At 41.5% G+C, this 26215-nt stretch overlaps 1 protein-coding gene across 4 annotated transcripts in view; it reads right to left on the minus strand.

Annotated features, from left to right (window-relative positions):
- Nucleotides 1–26215, minus strand: part of MFSD2B (major facilitator superfamily domain containing 2B) — a 104690-nt gene that overhangs the window by 50369 nt on the left and 28106 nt on the right. For 3 of the 4 annotated variants that reach the window (XM_030198804.1, XM_030198803.1, XM_030198802.1), the window contains 2 exons: nt 24444–24568; nt 5244–5367 (listed from right to left, as the gene is read on the minus strand). In XM_030198804.1, the coding sequence (XP_030054664.1) occupies nt 5244–5367; nt 24444–24568 (249 nt within the window). The remainder of the gene's footprint in view (nt 1–5243; nt 5368–24443; nt 24569–26215) is intronic. The other variant, XM_030198805.1, reaches the window with a different exon arrangement.

Here is a 26215-nt window from a genome sequence, read left to right on the forward strand (position 1 = left end):
CCGCATACAACCCAAAAGGGGATATGGCCATAGGCAGGGCATGGGCATTCCCAAAAATTAAGCGCCAGGTTATACAATAGTGCTGATCCGCGCCTAACTTTGGGCACCGAACTTACATCTGTTTCTATTAAGCATAAGTCCGGCAACCAAAGTTAGGCACAATCTGTGCACTATGCCAGTATTCCATAAAGTCAAGCACCCTTTATAGAATACGGGCTCAGCATGGATCATTTAGATGCTTTATAGAGAATTCCCCTCAATATGTAGAATATGATCTTAATCTCTGAAATTTACTGATAACACTCCTCATAGTATTTGTAATGTGCCAAAGACAGCTTCCTTCTGGAGTTCATAGGATGTAACATGTATAGGAAATATATCAAAATGAGCTTGGCATTTTTTTCTAAATCAGGCCTATAGCACCCCATACAATGGGAAATATTTCTGTATCGTTATGCCACATTTTCTTGGTACATGGGGATTGATTTCTCTCTCTGCACATAGGAACAGAATCATCACTTGGCAATGACACCTCTATTACTGTCATTCTTACGTTTTTTCTCCTTTTTCCACTATGACCGGTTTCCTTGCAGAAGTTATCATCAGTTGGAATGGGAATGCCACAGGTGATCATAACCTCTTCATTTTTCCTTACGAGACTGAGAGAATGGGCATCCAAATGGCAGATGACGTTTAATGTGAGCAAGTGCAAAGTGATGCACGTGGGAAAGAGGAACCCGAACTATAGCTATGTGATGCAAGGTTCCACGTTAGGAGTCACTGACCAAGAAAGGGATCTAGGTGTCATCGTTGATGATACATTGAAACCCTCTGCTCAGTGTGAGGAAGCAGCTAAGAAAGCAAACAGAATGTTAGATATTAGTAGGAAAGGAATGGAAAACAAAAATTATGATGTTATAATGCCTTTGTATCGCTCCATGGTGCGACCACACCTTGAATACTGTGTGCAATTCTGGTCACTGCATCTAGGGTTCTTCAGCTTGGAGAAAAGAAGGCTGAAGAGAGATATGATAAACGTCTATAAAATAATGAGTGGAGTGGAACGGGTAGACATGAATTGCTTGTTTACTCTTTCCAAATAAACTAGAACTTGGGTCATGCAATGAAGCTACAAAATAGTAAATTTAAAACAAATCAGATAAAATATTTCTTTACTCAATGTGTAATTAAACTCTAGAATTCATTGCCAGAGAATGTGGTAAACGCAATTAGCTTAGTGGGGTTTAAAAAAGGCAGTTTCAGTTTACAGAGGAGATAACTTCCTAAAAGAAAAGTCCATATGCCATTATTAAGATGGACTTGGGGAAAATCCACTGTTTATTTCTAGAATAAGCAGAATAAAACATATTGTACTGTTTTAGGACCTTGCCGGGTACTTGTAACCTGAATTGACCACTGTTGGGAAACAGGATGCTGGGCTTGATGGACCTTTGGTCTGTCCCAGTATGGCAATGCCTATGTTCTTAAGTTAAGTTCTTATCATTCTCTTAGGATCATGATCCCAGTGCTTTTCTGGTACAGCAATGCTGTAGCGTTTATGAAGTTTCCAATGGATAAGGTGTGTCACCTTATTGTGTCTTTCTGTATAGAACATTTCTCTCCTCAGAACTTTGGAACCAACTACAAGATTGGTAATCTTTTCAAACTCTTCCTTACAGAATCTATATATGTCTGTTTTACCAGTTTATTTCTATGTTTGCCATGAACAATCTTGTGTAATCCACTATCCTGAGCTGTAACTAGCAATCTCCCATCCTTAGGTTTTGATTCACCTCTCCTTATCGATTCATATGTCTGGTTTTGATTGATGTTGGATTCTGGAGTAACACTTTACATTTGTCACTTCTTTCTTTAAAGAAATAGTAGTGGATGTGTGGAATAGCCTCAGTGAATAATTTTTTTTGGGGGGGGAGGGTACGGAATCTGAATTTGAAAAATCATGAGTTGAAGCACATAAGATCGCTGAAGGGATTATATGAAAAAACAGCTTGTTTGGATGGGCAGACTGGATAGGCCTTAAGATCTTTTCTGCTATCATGTTCTGTTTCTATGTTGTTATCTGTGACACAAGTTGATAGAGGATGGTTATCTATTCTTTCCAGTAGTACTGGGAGTCACTCCATAAAGTTGACTAGTTGCAGATTTAGAATGAATTATAGAAAATATTTTTCGAATCAATGCATAAATTGTTCTGCTACTCACTGGATGATTAGCATGCAGTCTAATAGCATCACTATGAGAAGACTCAGAACTCTTGAACCAAAATCTTCTTTAATGCAGTAATCAAACAAGGAAAAATAACTTACAGTTCAGATGTGCTGCCATGCGAACTGGGAGTCTGTTCTTAAACAGCTCTCTCCCAAAGCAAGAGAGAAGCTGTGAGCATTTCAACAACATGCTGAGAGTAATGCTGTTTATACCTTTACACTGGTAAAATCTTGATAGAGTTACAATAGGTTGAAAAGGTAATACAACAGAATACAGCATAGGAAGTTTCAGTTCACAGAAGAGATATGCTGCAGACTAACTCTTGCAGACCCGATGGAGAGAGACAGGGGTAGGGGGCAACATGCCCAGTATGTAAAGAGAACAAGGCAAGCCAATAAAAAAATTCCCATAAGACAAAGGGAGCTGGACATGTGCTCTTAAAGAGGTTACAAGGATTTATAGTTCAAGGACACAACCCAATTCCCTGCCCCAATGCAAATGGGAGGGGGAGGGGGGAACACAAGTAATCAGGTCAATATTCAGCCTCGGCTGTTGGCTTTTTTATTAAATGCCAGTTGCTGCTGCAGAAAAATTCCTGATATTTAGCAAAAATATCTGGATAGTAGCTGGAACTGAATATCCAGATAGGGCAGTCAGAGCTGGCACTCTCCGGATAGCTAACTGGATAAATAGAGCCCAAACTATAGCTACATGATGCAAGGTTCCACATTAGGTGTCATCGATGATACGTTGAAACCCACTGGCACCCCTCTATATTTTGTGCCATGTACGGCCATTCCGCTCAAACAGATCAATAGCGTTCATCTGGCTTATGTTATGTTATGTGTGCACTTACAGTCTGCCTAATCCCTGCAAATAGGTTCAATGTGGGAAACACAGCAAGAGTCAAAACATAACTTCAGGAGTTACAGTTAAAATAAGAATCATAAGTTTAAAAGAGTCAGTGAAAAACAAGAATTTTAAGATTTTCTAAAAATGCAAGTAATCAGCATACCAAATATGGCAAAGAATTCCATAGTGTCACTGAAAGAAAGGGAAATAATAGGTGCTGCTACCTGGGTATGTGCCTTTCTATCAAGTCAAATATTTATATAGAATTTGCTGCCACAGAACAGAAAATAGTGGCCAGCAGTGGCGTTCCTAGGGGGGGGGGGCGGTAGGTGCGGTCCGCCCCGGGTGCACGCCGCTGGGGGTGGTGCCGCGCGTGCCTGTCCTCCGTTGTTCCATGCTTCTTCTCTGCCCCGGAACAGGTTACTTCCTGTTCTGGGGCAGAGAAGAAGCATGGAACAACGGAGGACAGGCGCGCACGGCACCCCCCCCCCAGCGGCGTGCAACCGGGGGGGGATTCCTTCGCGGGGGTGTCCTTTTGCCGGGGGGGGCCCGCGCTGCATTCGGGGGGCGCTGCACCCTGAGGCGGGGCACATCGGCGATCCACCCCGGGTGTCAGCCACCCCTAGGAACGCCACTGGTGGCCAGTCCAAGTCTCGTGGATGTATACACTGTCACACTCCAAAATATAGAAATCCATTCCATGTTGCTCCTTCCCAGAAGTGGGAAGGTTAATTGGTTAAATAATTGCTAATGAACCTGTTCTCAAGAACATTATCCAAACTAAACTCAGCTAAATTACTAGTTTAGACTGTCAAAGGCAGGATGCTGAGCTCAATGGACCATCAATCTGACCTAGCTTGACTATATGAAACTATAGGCACTGTTTCCGATTTCCTTTTGATGGCATGGGATAGAGTAAAACAGCAATGGCTGTTAATGAAGGAAGGTTCTCTCGTGTTGCCATGAAAAGAAAAGAGGAACCTGAACTATAGCTAAAATTGATCCCATAGACTACAGTGCGAGAGGTTCTGGAGGTTATCAAAGAGAATGTGTGAAAGGGATGTGGGGAGGGGAGGAGTGAGGAGTATATGTAGGATGCATGTGACTGTTAGAGTATGTATAGGGGTGTATATATTAGAGAGAGTTGCAAGGGGACAGAAATTTCACCCATCCCAGCCCTTCCCCAATGGAATCTAACCCATACCCACTCATACCTGCTAAGATGCATTCCATCCCCACAATTAAACTCCTCCATCCCCACTTATACCCGCAGGAGTCAACACTATTATTTACTTTCTCACAGCCCTCTGTTTCCTTCCAACTCCAACAGCCTTCTGTGGTTTTTTGGATGGCATTCACTATTCAACCAATGAGTGTTTCAAGCCTCAGTCTGGTATTCCAGCTGCCTATCTGGGCATTACAAGCCTCATTCTGGTGCTCCAACTGCCAATCTCTGTATATTCCAAACCTCATTCTGGTGCTCCAATTGCCTCCCTCAGTGCATTCCAAGCCTTAGTCTGGAGTCAGAGATTTGGACTACACTCCCATAGGAATCCCATGGCAACTTCTTCCATCCCTGTGGGAATCCCATGGTAACGTCTTCCATATCTGTAGGAATCTCGCAATCCCCATTCTTGTGCAGCTCTCTAGCATATATGTGGAGTTTCTATGAGAGGTTATGGCAGATGTGATCATGAATGCGAGGGTATGTGTGTGCGAGGGCACCTGCAGACATTTGTATGGATTTTCCCCAGCTCAGCCCTCCTTTCTTCCACCTCATCTCCAACATCTTCCCTCTTTATCCCATCCTTATCCTTTCTCTCCACTCGCCCCACACCTTATCTTCATCTTCTTTGCAGGAGCTGGCCAGACTGCTCTCATGAGAGTCTTCGGCAGCTCATCAGGATGAGCTTTGCTGACCTACTCCAGTGTTGTTATTCAGCAGCCTGGTATGATAAGCTCTGTGGGAACACTGTGGTAACGGTCTTGACCCCCATCACTTATGCTTTGGTTTGTGTTTTTATTTTGCTAACTCCTGCATGTGAGGTCAGTGTTGCAGAAAAATGAATAGGTAAACTGGAAAAACATAAGTCCTGTTTTATTTTATAAAAGATGCTAAACATAGAATGAATACAGTAAAGGACAACAGGTTTCCTTTTTACCGTGGTCAATGCTTGAAAGAGGCAGTAGAATGTCAAATACCACAGTACTCTTCCTGTCAGAAAGGGAGGTGCAAACCACAGGAAGAGATAAGACACTGTCAGAAATGGAGTACATCCAATTATCCTAGGATAAAAAAAAGAATGGAAAAATAATCTACTTAAAACTTATGCATCACTTTGTTGTACACAGAGATGCATTATGCGCCTGTACACTGATCATACTTGCATGCTGTTTCTTTGTATCTTTAGACTTAGGGTTAGATTTGCAGAAGTTCTCCAACTGCATCACTGCCAGTTGGGGGATAGTGCTTCAATATTGTGTTTTCAGTCACTAGGGACAGACAGGTTCCCTGGAGTCCTGCAGAGCTTGTCTGTCCCTCACTATTGAAAATGTGATAGTGAAACAGCACCTCTACTGGCAGGACTGCAGTTGGAGGACTCCAGCACAGCTTAGAGTCAGTGGTTAAAAGTACCTGTGGATCTTGTAGCTGTCTGTGCAGTATAAAAATTGCTACCTTACTGTACAAATACTCTTCTGTATTTGCTGGTGCCCTGCTTTATTTTACTTGCGCTCTGTAATAAGATAGTGCTCTTTGGATATTTCAAATTTAAAGCTCCTTTGGCAATCATTTTATTTGTTTATTCATAATTTTATTTACTTTTATTTCATGCCTGCTAACCAAATTCTCTAGGTATGGATGAATAACCTAATGGTTGAAGAAGTTGGCTGGAAACCAGGAAAGCCTGGTTCAATTCCCACTGTGGCTCCTTGTGATCTTGAGTAAGTCACTTAACTCTCCCTTGCCTCTGCAACCAATGAAGGGGCCCCTTTGCTAAAGGGCATTAACCTCCAGATTCTGTATAGGTCACCCAAAGTTAGGCGTTCAGTTTTGGGTGCGGCTCACAGATCCGTGTGCAAAGTAATTGACTTAATTGCTGCTAATGATCAATAATTGGTGTTAACAAACACTTAATTGGCAGTAATTAAGAGTTACCGTCACAAAACAAGGGGAAAATTGTACTAAATCATGGGATAACAACAGAACTACTATATTCAGATCCCATCCATTGAAAGTTTCAAAGCATTAAGTTTAAATATCTGCTGAACATCAATAAAACTCCAATATTTCAAAAAGTTTTGTTTTATGTGCTCATAGATTCTCTTAAGGCCTAGCATAGACCAATTTAGTCTAATACAGTCCACAGGTTGATAATCATCACACTTTTTTCTTTTTTCATACATGTGCCAAAATTGTGCCATATTTAACAGCAGATTAGTGAAACATGGTCCATGGCAGGCCCCAGGATCTGTAAAAGTTAAGTGGCATTTAATACAGTTCATGCTTCTGGTTAAATATTGCACAATTTTGGCACATATATGAAAAAAGTGCAATGATTAGCAGCCTGTGGAACGAAGCCTTGCGCCGGAAGAAGAGGACCTCTGCTGGCGGGGGTTGGGGTCCCCCGCCAGCAAAGGTAGGTGGCGGCGGGGGAGGGTTGGTGGCGGGAGGGGGGTTGAGAGGGTCGTCGGCAAGGGGGGGTCAAAGTTTTTTGTGGTAGGGGGGGTCGGCGGCGCCAGGGGGGGCTAAAATATGCCCCCTCACCTCAGGCTCTGGACCCCCCTCCCACCGAAGTCTGGCTATGCCCCTGGCATGAAGTACACAGTAAGGGCCTCTTTTATCAAGCCACGCTTAGTGGTTTCCCATGCAGCAACACAAAGAGGCCCTAAGTTAGTATTCTATAAATGCCATTCTGCAAAGAGCCCCCTTTACAGACTATTAGCTTAGCACAGATCATCCCAGTGCTTAACTTCGGGTGCCATTCATTAAATCTATCCCTAAGCCCTTATTACACGGTTACCGCAATAGAACACTGCAGAAACAGGAAGTGATAAGCGTTCCCTCATTAACTCTATGCAGGTGCCACATGCTAATGACAACATTAGCATATGACCTGCAATAAAATATATATAAACTAGTAAAAAAGGCCCGTTTCCGAAACTAATGAAGCGGGCGCTAGCATGTGGCTTTTTTTGTGTGTGTGTGTATGTGTCACAGAGTTATTTTGTGTGTGAGTGTGTGAGGGTGCGGTGTGTGTGCAGGTTGTTGATGTGTGTCTTTTTTTGTTTTGTTTTTTTCCAGCGGTGGTTCTGTGCTCTCCGTGCTGCACAGATAATGAGCCATTCTGCTGGGGAATGCTCCTCCCTTATTGTCACGTAGTTTCCTCTGATTGGTCCGTCTTACGTTGCCTAGTGTTGCCTGGGAACGGTGTTGTGATGGTCCTTTGTGTTTCAGAATGTTGAGGGTGTTTTTTCTGATTGGTCCGTCATGCGAGGGCGGGGCAGAGAGACTTGGTCAGTGTTGTGGCTTCACCACTATGAATCCATGAACCCTTCAGTGAGTGACTGAGTGACTTCAGAACGTTGTCTTCAGAACGTTGAGGGTGAGTTTTATTATAGTAGATGGTGCATTAAATCTGGGTTTAGCACACGGAAGTCCCACATTAAAATGCCCAATTTTACCTCACTTTAGTAAAAAGGCCCCTTAGACTGTAAGCTCTCTGGGGACAGGAAAATACCTACTGTACCCGAATGTAACTCACCTTGAGCTAGATCTGAAAAAAAGGAGTGGGCTAAATTCAAAATCCCTTTCCTACAATAAAATATCACATAGATTCTATACAATAAATGTAATAAATGCCTAACTTTAAAATACCTCCATTTCTCAAAAAGGGTATCAGGCGAGTACCCACCTGGACAGTTCCCATCTAGCAATTCTCCCCCCCCCCCCCCCCCCCCCCACCTGAGACAATTCCTACCTAGGACAATTCCCCCTGGGACATTTCCCACTTAAAGGGGACAATTCCCACCAACAACTTCCTCCCTCACCCTCCCCCCCCCCCCCCCCAGTCATTTCCCACCCTAGCCTTTGTTTTTGTTTTTTACTGACCATAGCGCTTCCTTCTTGTATCGGGTCCCATAAGTCCTGGTAATTTGTTATAAATCATAATCAGTGTATCATTTTGAGGGGCTGAATTAGGTTTAACCCTAGTTTGGGGGGCATTGCCCCTCCCATATGTACTGTAGTTTGTATTTATCTATTTACTTATTTATTTATTTACTTATTTATGATATTTAGATCCCAGATTAGACATGAATTAGGTTGAAACCTAGTTTGGGGGGTGCCCTCCCCCACAAACTGCATGTCTGGGAGGGGAAAGGGATGTGTAAAAGATAATGTTGTGGGGGGGGGGGTGAAGGGATACTGCCCCCCCCCCCCAAATGATCTGGAAGAGGAAAGTGAGGGAGATTACTTGTCCTAGTGTGTTTTATATTTTTGTGGTTATGGGTGGGAATTGTCCTCCCTGGTGTGGTGGAAATTGGTTCAGTGGGAATTGTCCAGACGGGAATTGGTGGGAACTGTCCAGGTGGGAACTGATCTAGAACCTGAAAAAGACAATATAATAAACACCATTCTCAAAACACACTGAACTTTCTTGCATCTGCTTTCAACCTTGCCCAAACTTATGTCAATCTTATCCAGCAGATGGCCCTCACACTCCTCACCTAAATGCATTTGAAATAGAAATGTTTTTAACTTCCATCAACTTGTATCTGACAACTGGATATTTATGGGAAGGGTATTTCATAAGCTAAGTCCACTACACGTAAATGTCTTAGGGGCCCTTTTACTAAGATGTGGGAGGGCTAGCGCATGGGTAGTGCACGCCAAATTGGCTCTACCACTGGGCTAGCACAGGTACCCGGCGGTAATTCTGTGTTTGGCATATGCCGAATCCTGCAGTAGAAAATAATTTCCTATTTTATATCACAGGGGCAATCCTGGCGGTAATCAGCAGTTGGTATGTGATGCATGGTTACTGCACGGGTAGCGTGTGAGCCCTTATCGCTAGGTCAATGAGGGCGGTAAGGGCTCAGGCCATAAATAGATGGAAAGTAATTTTAATTTCAATGCATGCCCATTTCCTACCCCATTAAAAAAGCCCTTTTTCCCAGCCATGGTAAAATATGGCCCAGTGAGCGCCCAAAACACACGCCCACACTACCACAGGCCATTTTTTACCGCGGCTTCATAAAAAGACCCCTTAACTAATATAATATACCACATCAAAGTTTTTAACAGCCAAAAGTGCTAAAATGAGCACAGTTTATTTACTTATTTAGATTTTGCAAACACCTTTTTCAGTAGTAGCTCATGGTGAGTTACATTCAGGTACACTGGGTGTTTCCTTGTCCCTGGAGGGCTCACAATCTAATTTTGTACCTGAGGCAATGGAGGGTTAAGTGACTTGCCCAAGATCACAAGGAGCAGCAGTGGGATTTAAACCAGCCACCTCTGGATATCAGGACTGGTGCTCTAACCACTAGGCTACTCCTCCATTCCAGTGCTCTCATTTGGAACACAATGATAAAGCAACTGTTTCAGACACGCCACACCACCAGCCTGTGACATTTTTAACATTTTTCATTTTCAATTATTGTGCATTCTCAGTCAAACACATAATTGACCCAGAAATATGGAAATCAAATAAAATATCAGTCAGATAAATTCAAGAAACAAATTAACACTTTAGCCCATGATATAAATGAGCCAAGAAATAGAAACACTGAGGATTACAGATGGCTTACAGTCATTTACTACCAGAGTTTCTCTCGTTAACAAACTCTCTGAGCTGCCTAGGGTTGCGAAAAAGAAAATTCTTGCCACCATAAAGAACAAAACAACACAAAGTAAATTTCAAAGTGAAATTACCCCCTAGGGTCAAAACCATAAGTTTCAAGAACAGAAATTCACATCTTCTAGCCTGGGTAAAACATGACAAATTAGGAAATATTCAAATTTGAGCACCAAAAACCAGATCATTTATACATCTAAAGTACAGTTTCAAAACAGTAGTACAGTCAAGTTCAAGTACCAGTATAAGCAAAGGAGTAGTTTTTGATGTAACTATGTCAAATGAATGTTCCAGAAAATCTGTTAGATTCATAGACTCCTCTTGCCCATTCAGTCGGTTGAGCGTTAGCTGATACATGTAAATGAATAGCTTATGCTATAGGTGGCAAATTATCAACTAGGAAACCCAGCATTTCCCTAAACTACCTGAAGAAACAAGTGGAGATTTGGGGAAGTTCAAAAATCTTAAGTTATTACACTTCCCCAAATTTTCGAGATTTTCCATTCTTCTTAAAGAATCTCTCTTCTTAAGATGTGCAGCATTTAAAGTACGTAACTTGCACATTTGAGCTTCCAAATGTTCCATAAAGACAGCTTGCTGTTCTTGCACTTGAGTTTTACAGGACAACTTGGCTTAGAAAGTTGTTCAGTTATTTTTTGAGCAACTCATTGAACAAAGTGAATAAAAGAGTGAAAGGGTCATGGATTTGATATACCGCCTTTCTGTGGACTTATTTTTGGGAAGTCGCAGTTTGAGAGCGCAACACCTATCCGTTTAAAACTACATTGGCTCCCTGTTATGGAACGTATACATTTCAAAGTCCACACCATGATTCATAAAATTATCTACGAAAAATCCCCAGCCTACATGTACAATCTGATCGACCTTCCATCCAGGAATCGCTCTAGATCTTCTCGAACTTATCTAAACTTACATCTTCCCAACTGTAAAGGAATAAAGTACAAAACATATTATGCATCCAATTTCTCCATTTTGGGCAGCAAGCTCTGAAACCCCTTACCAAGATCGATCCAAATAGTCGATAACCATTTACCCTTCCGGAAGCTGTTAAAAACTCACCTTTTCAAGCAAGCCTACACAAATGACTTAACTTAAATTAGGAATCCATCTGAGATACCTGGATCTGACTATTGGACTGAACTTGAAATATGCTTCCTCATTTATCCTTTTGAATTAATCCCTCTCCCAACCATCATTATTCATTCTTCCTTAATTTACAACACACTATCCCAATTTACACATTCTTCCCACTCCCTCCTCTACCACCTTCCTCCCTTACCCATTTTACTTACCCTCTTTTATTGTCCACCTCTTTATATTTATTATTTATTTATTGCATTTGTATCCCACATTTTCCCACCTTTTTGCGGGTTCAGTGTGGCTTACAATATGAGTTAAATGATGGAAATACAATTTGTTACAGATTGGTTATGGATTACATTGTGCAGAGTTATGCGAGACAATCGAGGTGTCGTTAAGGAATGTAACAATGGAACACAAACATTGAAACGTTGGAAGGAGACATGGGAGCTTAGAGGCGATAATAAGGCATGAAGACATATGGTATATACTATATTTAGCTGTTTTATCCTTTTTGTGTTATCTTGTATACCTGTTATATTATGTAAGCCGCATTGAGTCTGCTAATAGTGGGAAAGCGCAGGGTATAAATGTTACATTACATTACAACCAAAGCTGTTTATATATAATATATGCGGGTACTATCCATAAGGCACTCAACATTATTATAGTTGTTTTTTTTTCTCCAGTTCCCCACAAATCAGCAGAAGCGACAGTTCTGTCCCTCACAGCCACTGCATTCAAAGCAACTCCTCTTGCAGATACTAAAATCCTCCCCTAAGAGGCGAAGTGGCCAGCGGTGACCCTTCTCTAGCAGATTCTCCATTGGAGCTCTTTGGCACCAGGGAGTGGGTTGCAGGGACACAGCACAGGCATCAGGACTCACTGATGCTCCCAGAGCTGCTGAGAGACTGAGCCAGGCCCGGGGCAAGGCCGCCCCCAGCCCCCCTCAAGGATCGACGCCCCCCCCCACCTCCCCCCAATCGCTACTGCTGTCGCCTCCCTCTCCTGCTCCCAGGCCGCCAGCACCACAGCCCCCAGTCTCTACCTACCTTCCCTCAGGTCCCTTCTGTCTGCCATTCGACCCCCTTCATTTAAAAAAAAAATCTCGAAATCGGCAGCACAGTGTCTTCTGTGTGAAAGCAGCAGATCGCCTCGGGCGAGCCTTCCATCACTGTGTCCCACCCTCCTCTGATGTAACTTCCTATTTCCGCAAGGGCGGGACACAGTGAGGGAAGGCCCGCCTGAGGCAATCTGCTGCTTTCACATAGAAAGCGCTGCGCTGCCGATTTCAAGATTTTTTTTAAATGCAGGGGACCGGGTGGCAGACAGAAGGGAGCTGAGTGTAGGCAGGTGGAGACTGAGGACTGCGGCGCCCAGGGAATTTTGCCCCCCTCTGCCCCCCCATCTCGGCAGCCCTGGATGCTACTTCCAAACTAAGCTCTTAAGAATTACAGAGCTGCCCGAAGTTGTAGAAACCACTGCATGCTGTTGAACTCCACAAGTCTCCAAAGTAGTCTGCACTAACCAGGAGTGTTCCGTCTGTTTGCAAAGGTTAAGATCTGGGATTAACCTTTCTCTTCCCCATGCTTTCAGCTGGAACATCTCAACACTACCAAGAGCTCTCTATAGCATGTCTTTCTCTGATGCCATCTTGACTCCCTCTGCCTGTAACATTGAGAAGGGCAATTCTATAAGCTGGGGCCTAAGGTCCTCTCAAGGATCATCACTATCTGTACTCTCGTCAAAAGAAATTGTACGATGTGATACCCACCAGCAAGTCTTCTCAGGAGTAGCCCCCACACTCTGGAATTTACTCCCAGAGGGGCTACATGTAACTCGAGACTACCTCTACTTCATGAAGCAGGTGAAAGACTGGCTCATCTCCCAAGCCTTTAATACATAGGGTGACTGACTATACACTCATTCTGCACCTGGACTAGATTGCTACACACACTGTAACTTACATCAGTTCCTTATCTCTTGCTTAACTATTCAAAGAACTTGCCTTGCTAACCATCAAATTATCCCGACTGTACAATGCATCTTGATCCCATCATATATCTGCTCTTGGTTCCTCAGCTATATGGTAAGCAGTATTGTAGAAAATCTTTAGGATCATATCTATGTTAGTTGACTGTTCTAATGCATACATTATGTGTATCATTAGTATTATGGTAACATTGTATTATATCTCTGGTATTTGAATTATGGTGCTGTTAAATGTGTATATTTTTGATACTGTTGCATGGTAGTTCTATTAATAGGTTTCAATTTACTGTTTTCAAGTTTATCTCATTTATGGTATTTAGTTTATTCTTGGTTATTTTACTATTGTTATGAAGTTAACAAAATTATAAGTTTTATGTTAAACTGTACCTGCTGTACACCACTGCCTTGGGTGAAACTCTTCATAAAGGCAGTTAATAATTCCAAATAAATAAATAATATGCGTGAAGGTTTAAAAATATTATTACTTGCGTGTGTCACTGATGCCAGTAATTGGCATTTACATGTATAAATGCTAGGTGCTATTCTATAAAGTATATGCCAAAATTGCTTAACACATAAATGCAAGAAGGGTGTTCACATGGGTGGACCATGGGTGTATCGCCATGCAACGAGTATAACTTACAGAAAATGATCAGTTGCAAATTATGTTTCTTGATATTATTTCTACTGTAATTTCTAATGGATCCATTATTGGAGACTATGAAGGGATAAATTTAGAGTTTGTATTAGTAATATTTTCTTTGTATTAGAATTCTATGCCATGTGATTAGAATGTGTCCTTTGTATTATCCCATTTTCTGGACAAACGTTTGTTGATGTGATCACTTGTTATTTGTATAAAATTTGCTAAAAATATAAAGTAAAAGAAAGAGAAAACTATCAGTTGCGTGCATTACATGGTGCACCTAGGTGCACCAACTTACACAAGCCGTTGAGCTACAATTAGTGGGCACTAACGCACCTTTATACTAGTATTTAATAACAGCTTAGGGGCACCCTGAAGCCATTATAGAAATGGAACCTACATCTTGGTTCAACACTCAAAGGACAAGAGAGTCTTATAATAACCAATATAACAAGGGTAAGGAGACAAATACTGGGTCCAACTTTCTTCATTGGTATGACTGACCTTGTCTGCATTTTACATCTATCACCAACCCGGAAGTTAAGTGTATTTTATTGGTTTTGGGATTGATCCATTAAGAACTTCCTGTGGAGTTTTTAGCAAGAGTTAAGAGTATAAGGGTTTTTTTATGCCGGTAAAGAAAGTTGGACCCAATATTTGTCTCCTTACCCTACTCAAACATCAAGGGTGAAGGTTGGGTTACAGAGGCTTTTTCCCTTTTCTCATATTTTGCACTCCACAGGAAGAATATAATATATTAAGTACTTTGCAATTATTCAAGAGAGGGGTATTGTTATATATTGCCTACACCTTGATGACACTTTACAAGATTGCCACCATACTTCTTTGTTCAGCTGGAAGCCAGTGCATAGCAGACAACACCAATGTTATCCTCTGTTTTACACTGCAACCTGCACATATTCTAGCGGTCAAGCGGTGGGTTGCAGGAACTACACACAACATTGTTGCTAGACATAATACAAATTGTAATAGTAACAATTTTGTATATTTAATAAAACACCTTTGTCAATTTAATAATATAGGCAAATCTAGAAGATCTATTAAAAAGAGACTGAATGAACATAAATCCCATATCAATACCGCCACATTCACAGCTCCCATTGTGAACCATTGGCGAGAGAAACATCATGATTAGACAGACATCAGGTGGCGTGTTATTGATAAGATAGAAGTGGGAAGGGAGGGGGGTGATAGAGACAGTGTGCTTAATTATAAAGAGCAATGTTGGATCTTTTCATTAAGGACTGTGACCCCCAAGAGGTCTGAATTTGGAAACTGATTGGACTGCAGCTCTGTAAATTGATCTTGTGATGTCACTTCTCTTACTGTTTTCATTGGAGTTAAAGGGTCATGTGGTACACATATTACATTCAGTGCTAGTGTGTTAGTAACAGTATGAGGTGGGCACTGATGCAGTATGTGCGATTTTTCAAGTATAAGGTATGTGTGTAGTCAGTTTTAAGCACAGATAGGTTTTTTTGACTTGTGATTTTATTTTGTAGTTTTGGCAGACCACACCTAGAGGCAGCATTTACGAAACATGCCCCATGTTGGTGGGGGCATTCGTGCTCTGCAAAATATGAAAATAAGTTTGAAGAAGAACTTTTACCTTGAAATATTCTAAAGTATTTCCCACAGAAGTGAGATATGTTTATAACAAGCTAAGAATTTGTATTGAAATTAGTGAATTTTATTGAAATAAACATTTAAAGACTTCAAGAACTTTTTATGTGCTGTTTGGGACTGAATTTGAAAAAAAATAAAACATTGGATACAGCTGGAATTTTGTTTCAGCCTGGCTTATTTTGACCATTAAACTGAATATTTTAGCAGTGGCATTCTGGACTAATCTGTAAACTACATAAGCCACATTTAGTTGGAATGTGCAGAAACAACATTTCCTTTGTTGTTTCATATCATTTCTGGCCTGAAACTCAGGAATAAACCCCAGAATGACAGGTTTCTTTCCAGTGTTGTTAAAGAATCATGGGATAGGAGGCAATGTTCTGTTGTGGGTTATGAATTGGTTATTGGACAGAAAAATGAGGGTAGGATTAAATGGCCATTTCTCTCAATGGAGGAGGGTGAATAGTGGAGTACCACAGGGATCTGTACTGGGACTGGTGCTATTTAACATATTTATAAATGATCTGGAAATCGGAATGACAAGTGAGGTGATTTAGGGCCCCTTTTACTAAGCCGCGTAGGCGCCTACGCGCACCGAATGTGCAACAAATTGGAGTTACCGCCCAGTTACTGCATGGCCCTTGCAGTAATTTCAATTTTGGCATGCATCCAATATGTGCATCTGAAAATTTTTTTTATTTTCTGGCGCACATAACGGACGCACGCCAAGTGGCATTTGACACGCATAGGTCATTACCGCCCAGATTTTTTACCACTAGATCTAAGGCTGGCAGTAAGATCTCAGACCCACAATGGATGCACGGCAATTTTGATTTTGCCGCACATCCATTTTTGGCAAAAAAAAGAGGCCTTTTTTTACAGGCACACTGAAAAATGGATCAGCACGTGCCCAAAACCTACACTATCGCAAGCCATTTTTCAGCACGCCTTTGTAAAAGGACCCCTCAATTTGCAGATGACACAAAACTATTCAAGGTTGTTACAACACATATGGACTGTAAAAAAAAATTACAGGAAGGCCTTAGGAAATTGAAAGCTGGGCATCCAAATGGCAGATGAAATTTAATGTGGAGAAATGCAAAGTGATGCACATTGGGTAGATTAATCCAAATCATAGATACCTGATGCTAGAGTCCACCTTGGGGGTCAGCACTGTCTGTAAATCTTCTGCCCAGTGTGCAGCGGTGGCCAAAAAAACAAACAGGATGCTAGGGATTAATAAGAAAGGGATAGTAAATAAGACCAAAAATACTATAATGCCTTTGTATCGCTCCATGATGCAACCTCACCTTGAGTATTGTGTTCAGTTCTGGTTGCTGTATCTTAAAAAAAGATATAGCGGAATTAGAAAAGGTTCAAAGAAAGTGACTAAAATGATAAACGAAAGGCTAAAGAGTTTAGAGCTCTTCGGCTTGGAAAAGAGATGGCTTAGGGGAGATATGATTGAGGTCTACAAAATCCTGAGTGGTTTAGAACGAGTAGAAGTGAATCAATTTTTTACGCTTTCAAAAAGTACAGACTAAGGAATACTCAATGAAGTTACATGGAAATACTTTTAAAACAAATAGGAGGAAATATTTTTTCACTCAACGAATAGTTAAGCTCTGGAACTCTTTGCTGGAGAATGTAGTAACAGCAGTTAGCATATATGGGTTTTAAAAAGGTTTGGACAAGATCCTGCTGTTGAGACAGACATGGGAAAGCCACTGCTTGCCCTGGGATTGGTAGCATGGAATGTTGCTGCTATTTGGGTTTCTGTCAGGTACTTGTGTCCTGGATTGACCACTTCTGGAAGCAGGATACTGGGCTAGATTGATGTAATTAGTGACCATCCACTGGCTTACTGTTCTCATATACAGTTTCAATTTCATCAAAGCCTAATCTTGTCTTTTCCCATGTACAATGGCATGCATGTAAGGTCCAACCATATTAATCAAATCCCCCACAGGTCTCACATACAGTTTAAATAACATTGGAAAAAACATAGACCCCCTGAAGTATGCTACTAGTCAAAGGATTCACTGTTGAGATAGTCAACACTGATACCACACAGTGAGTGCTTTTATTTAGAAACTAGTAAAACAGGCCCGTTTCTGACACAAACGAAATGGGCGCTAGCAAGGTTTTCCTCAGACTGTGTATGTTTGAGAGAGAGAGAGAGAGAGTGTGTGTGTGTGTGAGAGAGAGAATGAGTGAGAGAGAGACAGACAGACAAAGTGTGTGTGTGTTTGTGTCAGAGAGAGAGAGAGTGTGTGAGAGACAGAGTGTATGTGTGTGTGAGAGTGAGTGTGTGTGTGAGAGAGAGATAGAGTGTGTGTGAGAGAGAGATAGAGTGTGTGAGAGAGAGTGTATGTGAGAGACAGAGAGTGAGTGTGTGAGTGGGGGGCTCCGAGTTCCATGACTCCCTCCTTCCCTCCCTCCCTCTCCTCCCCTCCGAGTTCCAGGCCTCCCTTCTGTCCGAGGTGCAGGCCCCCCTCCCTCCCTCTCCTCTCCTCTCTCTCTCTCTCTCCTCTCCTTCCTCCCTCTCTCTCTCCTCCCCTCTGAGTTCTTGGCTCCCCCTTCCCTCCAAGTTCCATGCCCCCTCCCTCTCCTCCCCAGCGTGTTCCATGCCCCCCTTTCCTCGGAGTGTGTATGTTTGAGAGTGAGTGTGTGGGTGAGAGATGGAGTGTGTATGTGAGAGAGAATCAGACAGAGTGTGTGTGTGTGTGTGTGTGTGTGTGTGTTTGTGTCAGAGAGAGAGAGAGTGTGTGAGAGACAGAGTGTGTGTGTGAGTCAGTGTGTAAGAGAGCGAGTGTGTGAGAGAGAGTGTATGTGAGAGACAGAGAGCGAGTGTGTGTGTGTGAGAAAGTGAAGCCTTCAAGCTTTGAAGCATTCGTGCGCTCTGTAAGGCTCCATCTCCTCAATTGACGACACGTAGTTCCGGAACGTTGCAGGAATGCTTCAAGGCTTGAAGGCTTCACTTTCTCGGCTTCAGAATGTTGGAGGTGTGTTTTATTATATAGGATGATTAAAACCATTTCAGAATTCTAATTCTTACACCTACCTCTTCCATTCACTGCAAAAAAAAAATCAGGTGATTTAGAGGCTCATTTTCAAAGCACATAGACTTACAAAGCTACATATGTTACTTTATGTCATTTTGTAAGTCTATGTGCTTTGAAAACGAGCCCCTTAATATACCAAACATAACACTAAGAATTAAGAGCTTCTTTTACAACGTCACGCTAGCAATTCCCACTTGGCAAATGAGAAGAAGCCCATTCAATTCCTATGGGCTTCCTCTCATTTGCCACACGGGAATCGCTAGTACGGCTTTGTGAAAAAATCCCTAAAACACAGCCATCTTTTTATTTTTAGTCTTATTCTTATGAACATCTGACTAATGGCCTGATTCATCAAGGTCTTTTTTGGTAGACATACAATGGGGAAAAAGCCTTAGCAAATCAGACCATAAGTGTTCCTTTTCATAAATCTCCAAGAGTGCTTGTCATAATTGTCACACTATTTTACATGCAAGATTTGTTTTGGGGGGTTTTTTTTGTTTTTTTTTAAGAAATCTGTAAATAATGTAGATGGATTAGCACTGCAGATTGCTTTGGTTCCACACACTATGCTAATTATGCTACATTTCAAAGTTGCTGAAATCTTTTTCATTAAGATGATCATTATAGATTGATGACCTTTGGGTTTTTATTTTTAGGTATGTGTGGGGTATAAATATCTTGTAATGTAATGTAACTTGTTTTAGAGCCCAGTGCAAAAGTTATCATGCAAACAAAAACTAAAGGAGAAAGCAGATGAATCCCATTTATAACAATTCCATTCTGCCCATTTTCTTTTATTGTTGGGGGAAGGGAATTGCAACTATTTTTGCTAATCTGAGCTGAAAAAGTAGCAGACAGCAAAATAAACAAATGAAAGGAATTGAAAAACAATGAAGACTCTTTGGGCCAGATGCACTAAACTTTAACGACCCTTTTACAACCCTTTAACGAACAAGTTTTAAACCGTGACATGCATTAAAGGCCTTTTTCCGAAGACGACAGCAGCTAACAAAAATGGAATGCAGATGAGCAAATTGTTTAGAAACCCTATTGGAATGAGATGCATCAAAGTTTACCGCTTGCCCTAACGCAGGAAAACCACCGGAAAGCTAACAAGAGGTCTGTACGTCTCGTTAGGGCTGCCCGGATTCCAAACTGTAATGTAAAAAAAAAAAATCGGGAGGGAAGGGGCAAAAACGCTCATCAGGAGCGTCCTTTATGAGCGTCCTTGCCCCCCCCCCCCCCCCCCCGCCCGAGGTCACCACTGCTCCCCGCTCCCCCTGCATTAAAAAGCACAAAACTTTATCAGCCCCGGCCCCCCTCCCTCCCTTTCTCCTTTCTTTCTCCCACAGCTCCGCCTCCCGCCATCCTCCGCCTATGTAGGTTACTTACGTCAGACGGGGGCGGGCCCAGCTCAGGGAAGGAGAGACGTCCTGAAGACTCACAGTGATCAGATGTTCTTGCCCGTGCAGCGCCTTCCCCTCCATCCATCCATATGCAGCATTTCCCTCCCCTCAATTCATGTCCAGCATATCCCCACTTTCTTTCTTCCATCCACTATTTCTAGCATCTGTCCCCTTCTCTTCAATCCCCCCCCCCCCCCTTGGTGGTCTTGCATCACTAACTCTCTATCTTCCCCCTCCATAAGAACATAAGAATAGCCATACTGGGTCAGATCAATGGTCCATCTAGCCCAGTATCTTGCTTCCAACAATGGTTTTATTTTTGTTAAGTTATGTGGGTGCCAGCAATATTCAGTGCTGACACGCGCATAGCTTAGCAGCCTTATTTAGGACAGCTTTTGAGCTAAATCCGATTTTGGACGTTCAACAATCAAGTAATGAAAATGACCATTTTCAAACTAGAAAAACGTCTATATTTTTTCTTTGAAATTGACCATTTCCTAGATGTTGTTGTGCTCAATGTATCTTTCTGGATCATTTTCCAAGAAAAAAGTCCAAGTGAAAAATGCAAAATATCAAGCCATTGGGACATAGGAGAAGACAGCTTTCCTAGTAGCACCCTAGGGGGCACTGCAGTGGACTTCACATAAAAGGTCCTAGATACACATCTCATCATTACCCCCTTAAATTGTATGGTGAACCCTCCAAACCCCACGAAAAACCTACTATTCACCACTACAATAGCCCTTATGGTTGCAGGTGTCACCTATATGTGGGTCTTGGGTTTTTTGTTGGGAGGGCTGTAATAGTGTAATAATACAGTGGATTATGGGCCTGGGTCACCTTCTCTACAGTGCACTGAACTGACCACTAGGCTTTTCCAGTAACCTTCTTGCTGCTCTAATAGGATTGGCCATAACATCTGAAGCTGTCAGAGAGGCTGGTATGTACTGTTTCATTTATAACTTTACCCTCTATTAAGGTTTGGCGCTCTACTATGAGTGAAATGGTGGAGTGGGTACTCCGCCAGCTTAAGATGGCGAGATCCTTCTACAAACGACAATATCATGACTTGTGGGAACGATATGTCAATCTTCCTGCCCCGGAGGAGAACAGGAGGAGAGGGGATGCCCACACTAACCTAATCTAACTAAGGAGAAAAACAGGAGTTTTATTTTATTGTACTTTATTTTACATCTCTGGTCATTTTATTTCACTTTATATAATTTCACCTTATTTATTTAATTGATTTTATGTTACTTTTTATTTTCATATATATTCTTTTATTTTTATTCTTATAATTTTTATTTCTTTTTTTTTTGTAGTTTTTGTATTTTCCAACTTTTGATTTGGAGTATTTTTTAAATTCACTCAGAATAGAGTAGATGCATTACTATCTGCCAGAACGCTTTGGGGATAGGTGAAGTCAATGTACTATTATAACCATGTCACTGGTATGATGTTGTATTTGGATGCTACATGTTCAGATGTTCTTTTTCTTCTGTTATTTCCTCTGTTCTGAGTTAATAAAGATATATTTAAAACAACTTTGCGGGATGGGATGCAGTCAGTGACCACTGAAGGAATAAGGGGGTGTCATTCCTTTATTCCTGCAGTGGTCATCTGGTCATTTAGTGCACTTTTTTGTGGCTTATTCATTAATAAAACAGATCTAGACCAAAATGTCCAACTAATAGCCCTGGATATTTTTGTTTTGTTCGATTATGGCAGAAAAACGTCCAAGTGTTAGAAACACCCATATCCTGCCCTTAACCTGCCCCTGACATGCCCTCTTGTGATTTGAATGCACTTCTGACAGACTTCATAGAAAAACATCTAAAAATTGGTTTTGAAAATACCAATTTGGACGTTTTTTTGAGGAAAAACATCCAAATGCAGAGTTATGCCACTTTTTGGACATTTTTCTCTTTTGAAAATGAGCCTCATAGTACAGTATAGTAATGAGCGAGTTAGTGTGCAAATACAGGTAAAATACTGCAAAATGCTTTAATGCTAAGCCCTTAAAACATCCTTTAGTAAAAGGACCCCTAAAAAAATAGAAAGTGGTTATATTCTCAATCATATTCATCAAGTCAAGCATAACTCCCTCAATCGACGCAGGTATAGTAGGCAGACATCTGTGAGATAATATGAAGGTCTAGTCCAGTGTTTCTCAACTACTGGATGGCAAACGTTTTTTGCCGTTCTGTCTTCTCCACCACCCTCCTGCTCCCCCACTGCTGCTGCTTCCAAAGACCAGCAGCAGTGACAATAACACACAACAGAGTCACAAAGATGCAGCCTGTATATGTGCAGCTGCTGGTGCAGCCGGGCCCATCCTCAACATCACTTCCTATTCCGGAGAACAGAATATGAGGGTGGCAGAGTCTGCAGATATATGTATAGAGGATGCAGCTCTGCAGCTGGTCCTGGAAAGCAGTAGCCATTGGAGTGCTGCGGAGCAAGGGTAGGAGAAACAGAAAATGCCAGGGTGAGAGGGCAGAGTCTGATTGGAAGGAGGGGGAATAAAGGAGGGTGTGTGGATGAAGGGCAGGATGGCGAGAGGAAAGATGATGGATGGAAGAGAGAGGACATTCTGAATAGAAGGGGGAGAGAGAGTCACACTAGTGGCTAGATGGAAGGGGGGCAGAGACCAGAGATGTTGGATGGAAGGAAGAAAGATGGGTGAGAGGGGGGATATACTAGTTGAAGGGGAGAGAGAGTGATGGAAATGAAGAGAGGGGAGATGCTGGACGGAAAGGAGGAGAGAGGGGTTCATCCGGGATAGAAGGGGAGGAAGGGCAGATGCTGGATGGAAGGGGAGAGAGAGGGCAGATTCTGGATGGAAGGGCAGAGAGAGGGGAGACGCTGGATGGAAGGGAGAGAGAAGGGGAGACACTAAATGGAAGGGGGAGAGAGAGGGGGAGATTCTGGATGGAAGGGGGCAGACAGGGGGGCCCTGAATGGAAGGAGGAGATGGGGAAAGGCCGGATGGAAGGGGAAGGATAGGGGAAGACACTGAATGGAAGGAGGGGAGGGCAGATTCTGGATAGAAAGGGAGAAAGAGGGATGAAACTGGATGGTGGGAACTATGCTGGATTGAAAATGGGGAGAAGCTGGATGGAAGGAAGGATGCTGGATGGAAGATGGGGAGAGAGAGGAGAGAAACTGGATGACAATGAGGTTAGAGAGGGGGAAATGCTGAAAGGGAGAGAGATGGGGGAGATGCTAATGGAAGGGGGAGAGAAAGGAGGGGAGACACTGATGAAAGGAGAGAGAGAGAAGGACATGCTGGATGGAAGGGGGAGAGATAGTAAGACTGGGGTGAGAGAAAAGAGAGATGGAAAGCTGTAGGTAGATGCAGTAAAAAAAAGAAAAAGGAAATTGAAGACCCTATAGTAAGAATGAATGAAGAAAGGGGGGAAATAAATGGAAGAATGCTGAGAGGAATAAAAAAAACAAACAATGTCAGAGATTGGATGTAGTGGAGAAGGGAAAGAAGACAGGAGACGAGAGAAAAATAACAAATGGACACAAAGATAGTGGAAAGCAGAATGAAGAGATTGGGTCTAACATAATTAGAAAAATTAAATGGCCAGATAATAAAGGTAGAAAAAAGAATTTTATTTTGAATTTTGAATAAAATAGTGTAGTAGCCATGTTATTCCACTACAATAAAAAAAATGGAAAATAATGATGTTAACACATTTTTTAAACTATATTTCCAAGGCCAAAACCTCATTCCACCGATCAAAACAATACACCCTAATAGCAGCATACCATCTTGATCTGAGGAAGGAGATTTTGGGTTCTGAATGCTAATTAAAAAATGTATTATGTTAGTCCAATGAAAAGGTATCACCTAACTTTTCCATTTTTGTTTTATTTTTATTTGTTAATTTGTAATGTGATTGGAATATGTCAATTTTTGAAATTCTACATCTGCTATCTTTATATTTTGCACAACACAGGAGGCCACATGTCACTGTTTTCTCTTTCTCTAGTGTTGCATTGTATTCAGAGTTTGGCTTCTTGTGGGTTCAGTTTAATTTCAGATGTTCTAAAAAAGATATTTGTATATTTTTAAGAATATAGGTTGAAGAAAATGTGATTTTAATACTTTATATTTAAGTGTACATCAGAGGCATACCTAGTTATATTGCTGTAATCTGCCTTGACCCTAAGCATGTACCAGTGTTGGCGACTCAGGGCCGCAGACTGCCGAGGTGGAGAACAGTATTTTTGACCCATCGTGGGGAGGTCTTGGGACTTGGGATCCCCACCAGCTCAGGTATTTTTTCTTGAAGTAGAGTAGGGAGGGGACAGACAGCTATGGGGAGGGGGGAGAACACAAAATCTGCTGGGTTTTGCTTACACCTCCCTGGTCCACAAAGAATTTGTAAGCCAATTTGCCGATCCATGAGTGCAAAACGGTTGGGAAACGCTCATCTAGTCCATGCCTCTTCCAGTGGGGCTCAGAAGACTGGTCTCTGTGGTAAGGGGCCAAAAATAGTCTGCTGAGGTAACTCTACTAATTGCCTGGATGGCATTTATCCATAGTATATTTGTTTAGCTTAAGTTTATTGCTAAATGCAATTTCTGTATTTAGTTAAGATGGCTCTATTGAATCAGGGAACAAATTTCTGCTTACCATGGCATCAGACGACCAATTTTTGTCCATTTGCTTTTGTTAATAAAATAGCCAACAATGGGATCTGTAATTCCACCCCACACTTTTCCAACAGACAATACCAAAGAGGTTTGAAGTGGAGTAATCTGAAAAACAAACAACTTTCTATGTCCAAGAAAACATAATATGTACAAATGCAGGATTAGCAATACTAGTGAATAACTTGGTAGTGCTGAAAAAGCATACAATAATTTTAAAAAATTCAGAAGGCAGATACATAATACTGCATACAATCATAAAAAAAGAAAGATACAATACTGGGAAATGCATACACTCCTAACATATGAATCATGATTTCTTTTTCTTACTTAAGAAGTGTTTAGAATTTTCTGGGAGCCCCTTGATTTTAGCAGGATACTTAATAGAAATAAAACAAAATAAAACAAGGAAAAGAAAATAAGATGATACCTTTTTTATTGGACATAACTTAATGTATTAATTTTATTTATTTTTGTTACATTTGTATCCCACATTTTCCCACCTATTTGCAGGCTGAATGTGGCTTACATAGTACCGGAGAGGGGTTTGCAGACTCCAGTGTGAAGAAATACAAAGTGATGTTGTGGTACGATAAAGTTCATGTGGCACAGCCACATTAGGGAATTGTAGAACTGAAGAGTTGTTTTATGTCCATTACATGCTTTAGTTTGGTTGTGTTGCAGAGATCAGGCATTTAAGTTGGATCGGTAGGGTATGCCTTTTTAAACAGGTTAGTTTTGAGTGATTTCCGGATGTTTAGGTGGTCATACGTCGTTTTCAAGGCTTTTAAACATACTAAGTTATGTCCAATAAAAAAGGTATCATCTTATTTTCTTTTCCATGTTTTATTTTGTTTTATTTCTATTGATTACCTTTAAAAGTTGACTAGCACGGCTACCACACCTCTCTAAGCAGGATACTTTTAATCAGGTTTTGACCCCTGCTTAGACAAAACTACCAAGGCCTCAGATGAAAAATAAAATCACACAAATATAATATAATAACTTATAGATCATTGATGCATGGATAACCCCGCATCCCCTGGTGAAATATTATACATATGTATCATGAGCACATTGGTATAGGGTGGATAAATCTCTAAGACCTGAAGCTCATTAACTGTATGCCAAAATGACTGGCACTAAAAAATAAGACCTTTGAGGTCAGGCACGTTAACTCACAGGAGTATTCAATAGATGGACTACAACAACATTGAGGTGGACCACAACTGGAGGGGGGGGGAGCTTGATGAGAAGCTTTAATAGAAGCAAGACTTGTATAAAGAGCACAGCTAAATGTTGTACAGCGATGGGTTGCCCTTCTACGTAGTGATGACAAACACCAGTCATAATAAGGTGAACATTAACAGACCTGGTCTTTATACTGGACTCAGAAAGATGTAGAAAATACTCTAACAGGAAAAGACCTTTAAGGCCATACTCTCACACCACACAACAAACCTCTTCCAATTAAAACCATACAAGCACCTAGTGGAGCCTCTTCTATTAGCCAGAAGAATTTGTGATACACTATTGGGCAGAGTCAGAGAAGCTATGGTTACATTCTCAACATCCAGGTGTGGGGAAAAGGCACCTAATGTTGGGGTGCAACTTCATTCCCTGCACTTGCATGCTCAGTATTGGAGAATTCCCCAGTCTAAATGAGATCTGTATAGATAGCTTCCAAAGGAGAGGAAACCAATAAAGGGTATAAGGATCATAGTTCCTTGTTCTGAGTTTAAACCCTATCTTGGA

Source organism: Microcaecilia unicolor, chromosome 3 (genome assembly GCF_901765095.1).
Source record: "Microcaecilia unicolor chromosome 3, aMicUni1.1, whole genome shotgun sequence".
Lineage (NCBI taxonomy): Eukaryota > Metazoa > Chordata > Amphibia > Gymnophiona > Siphonopidae > Microcaecilia > Microcaecilia unicolor.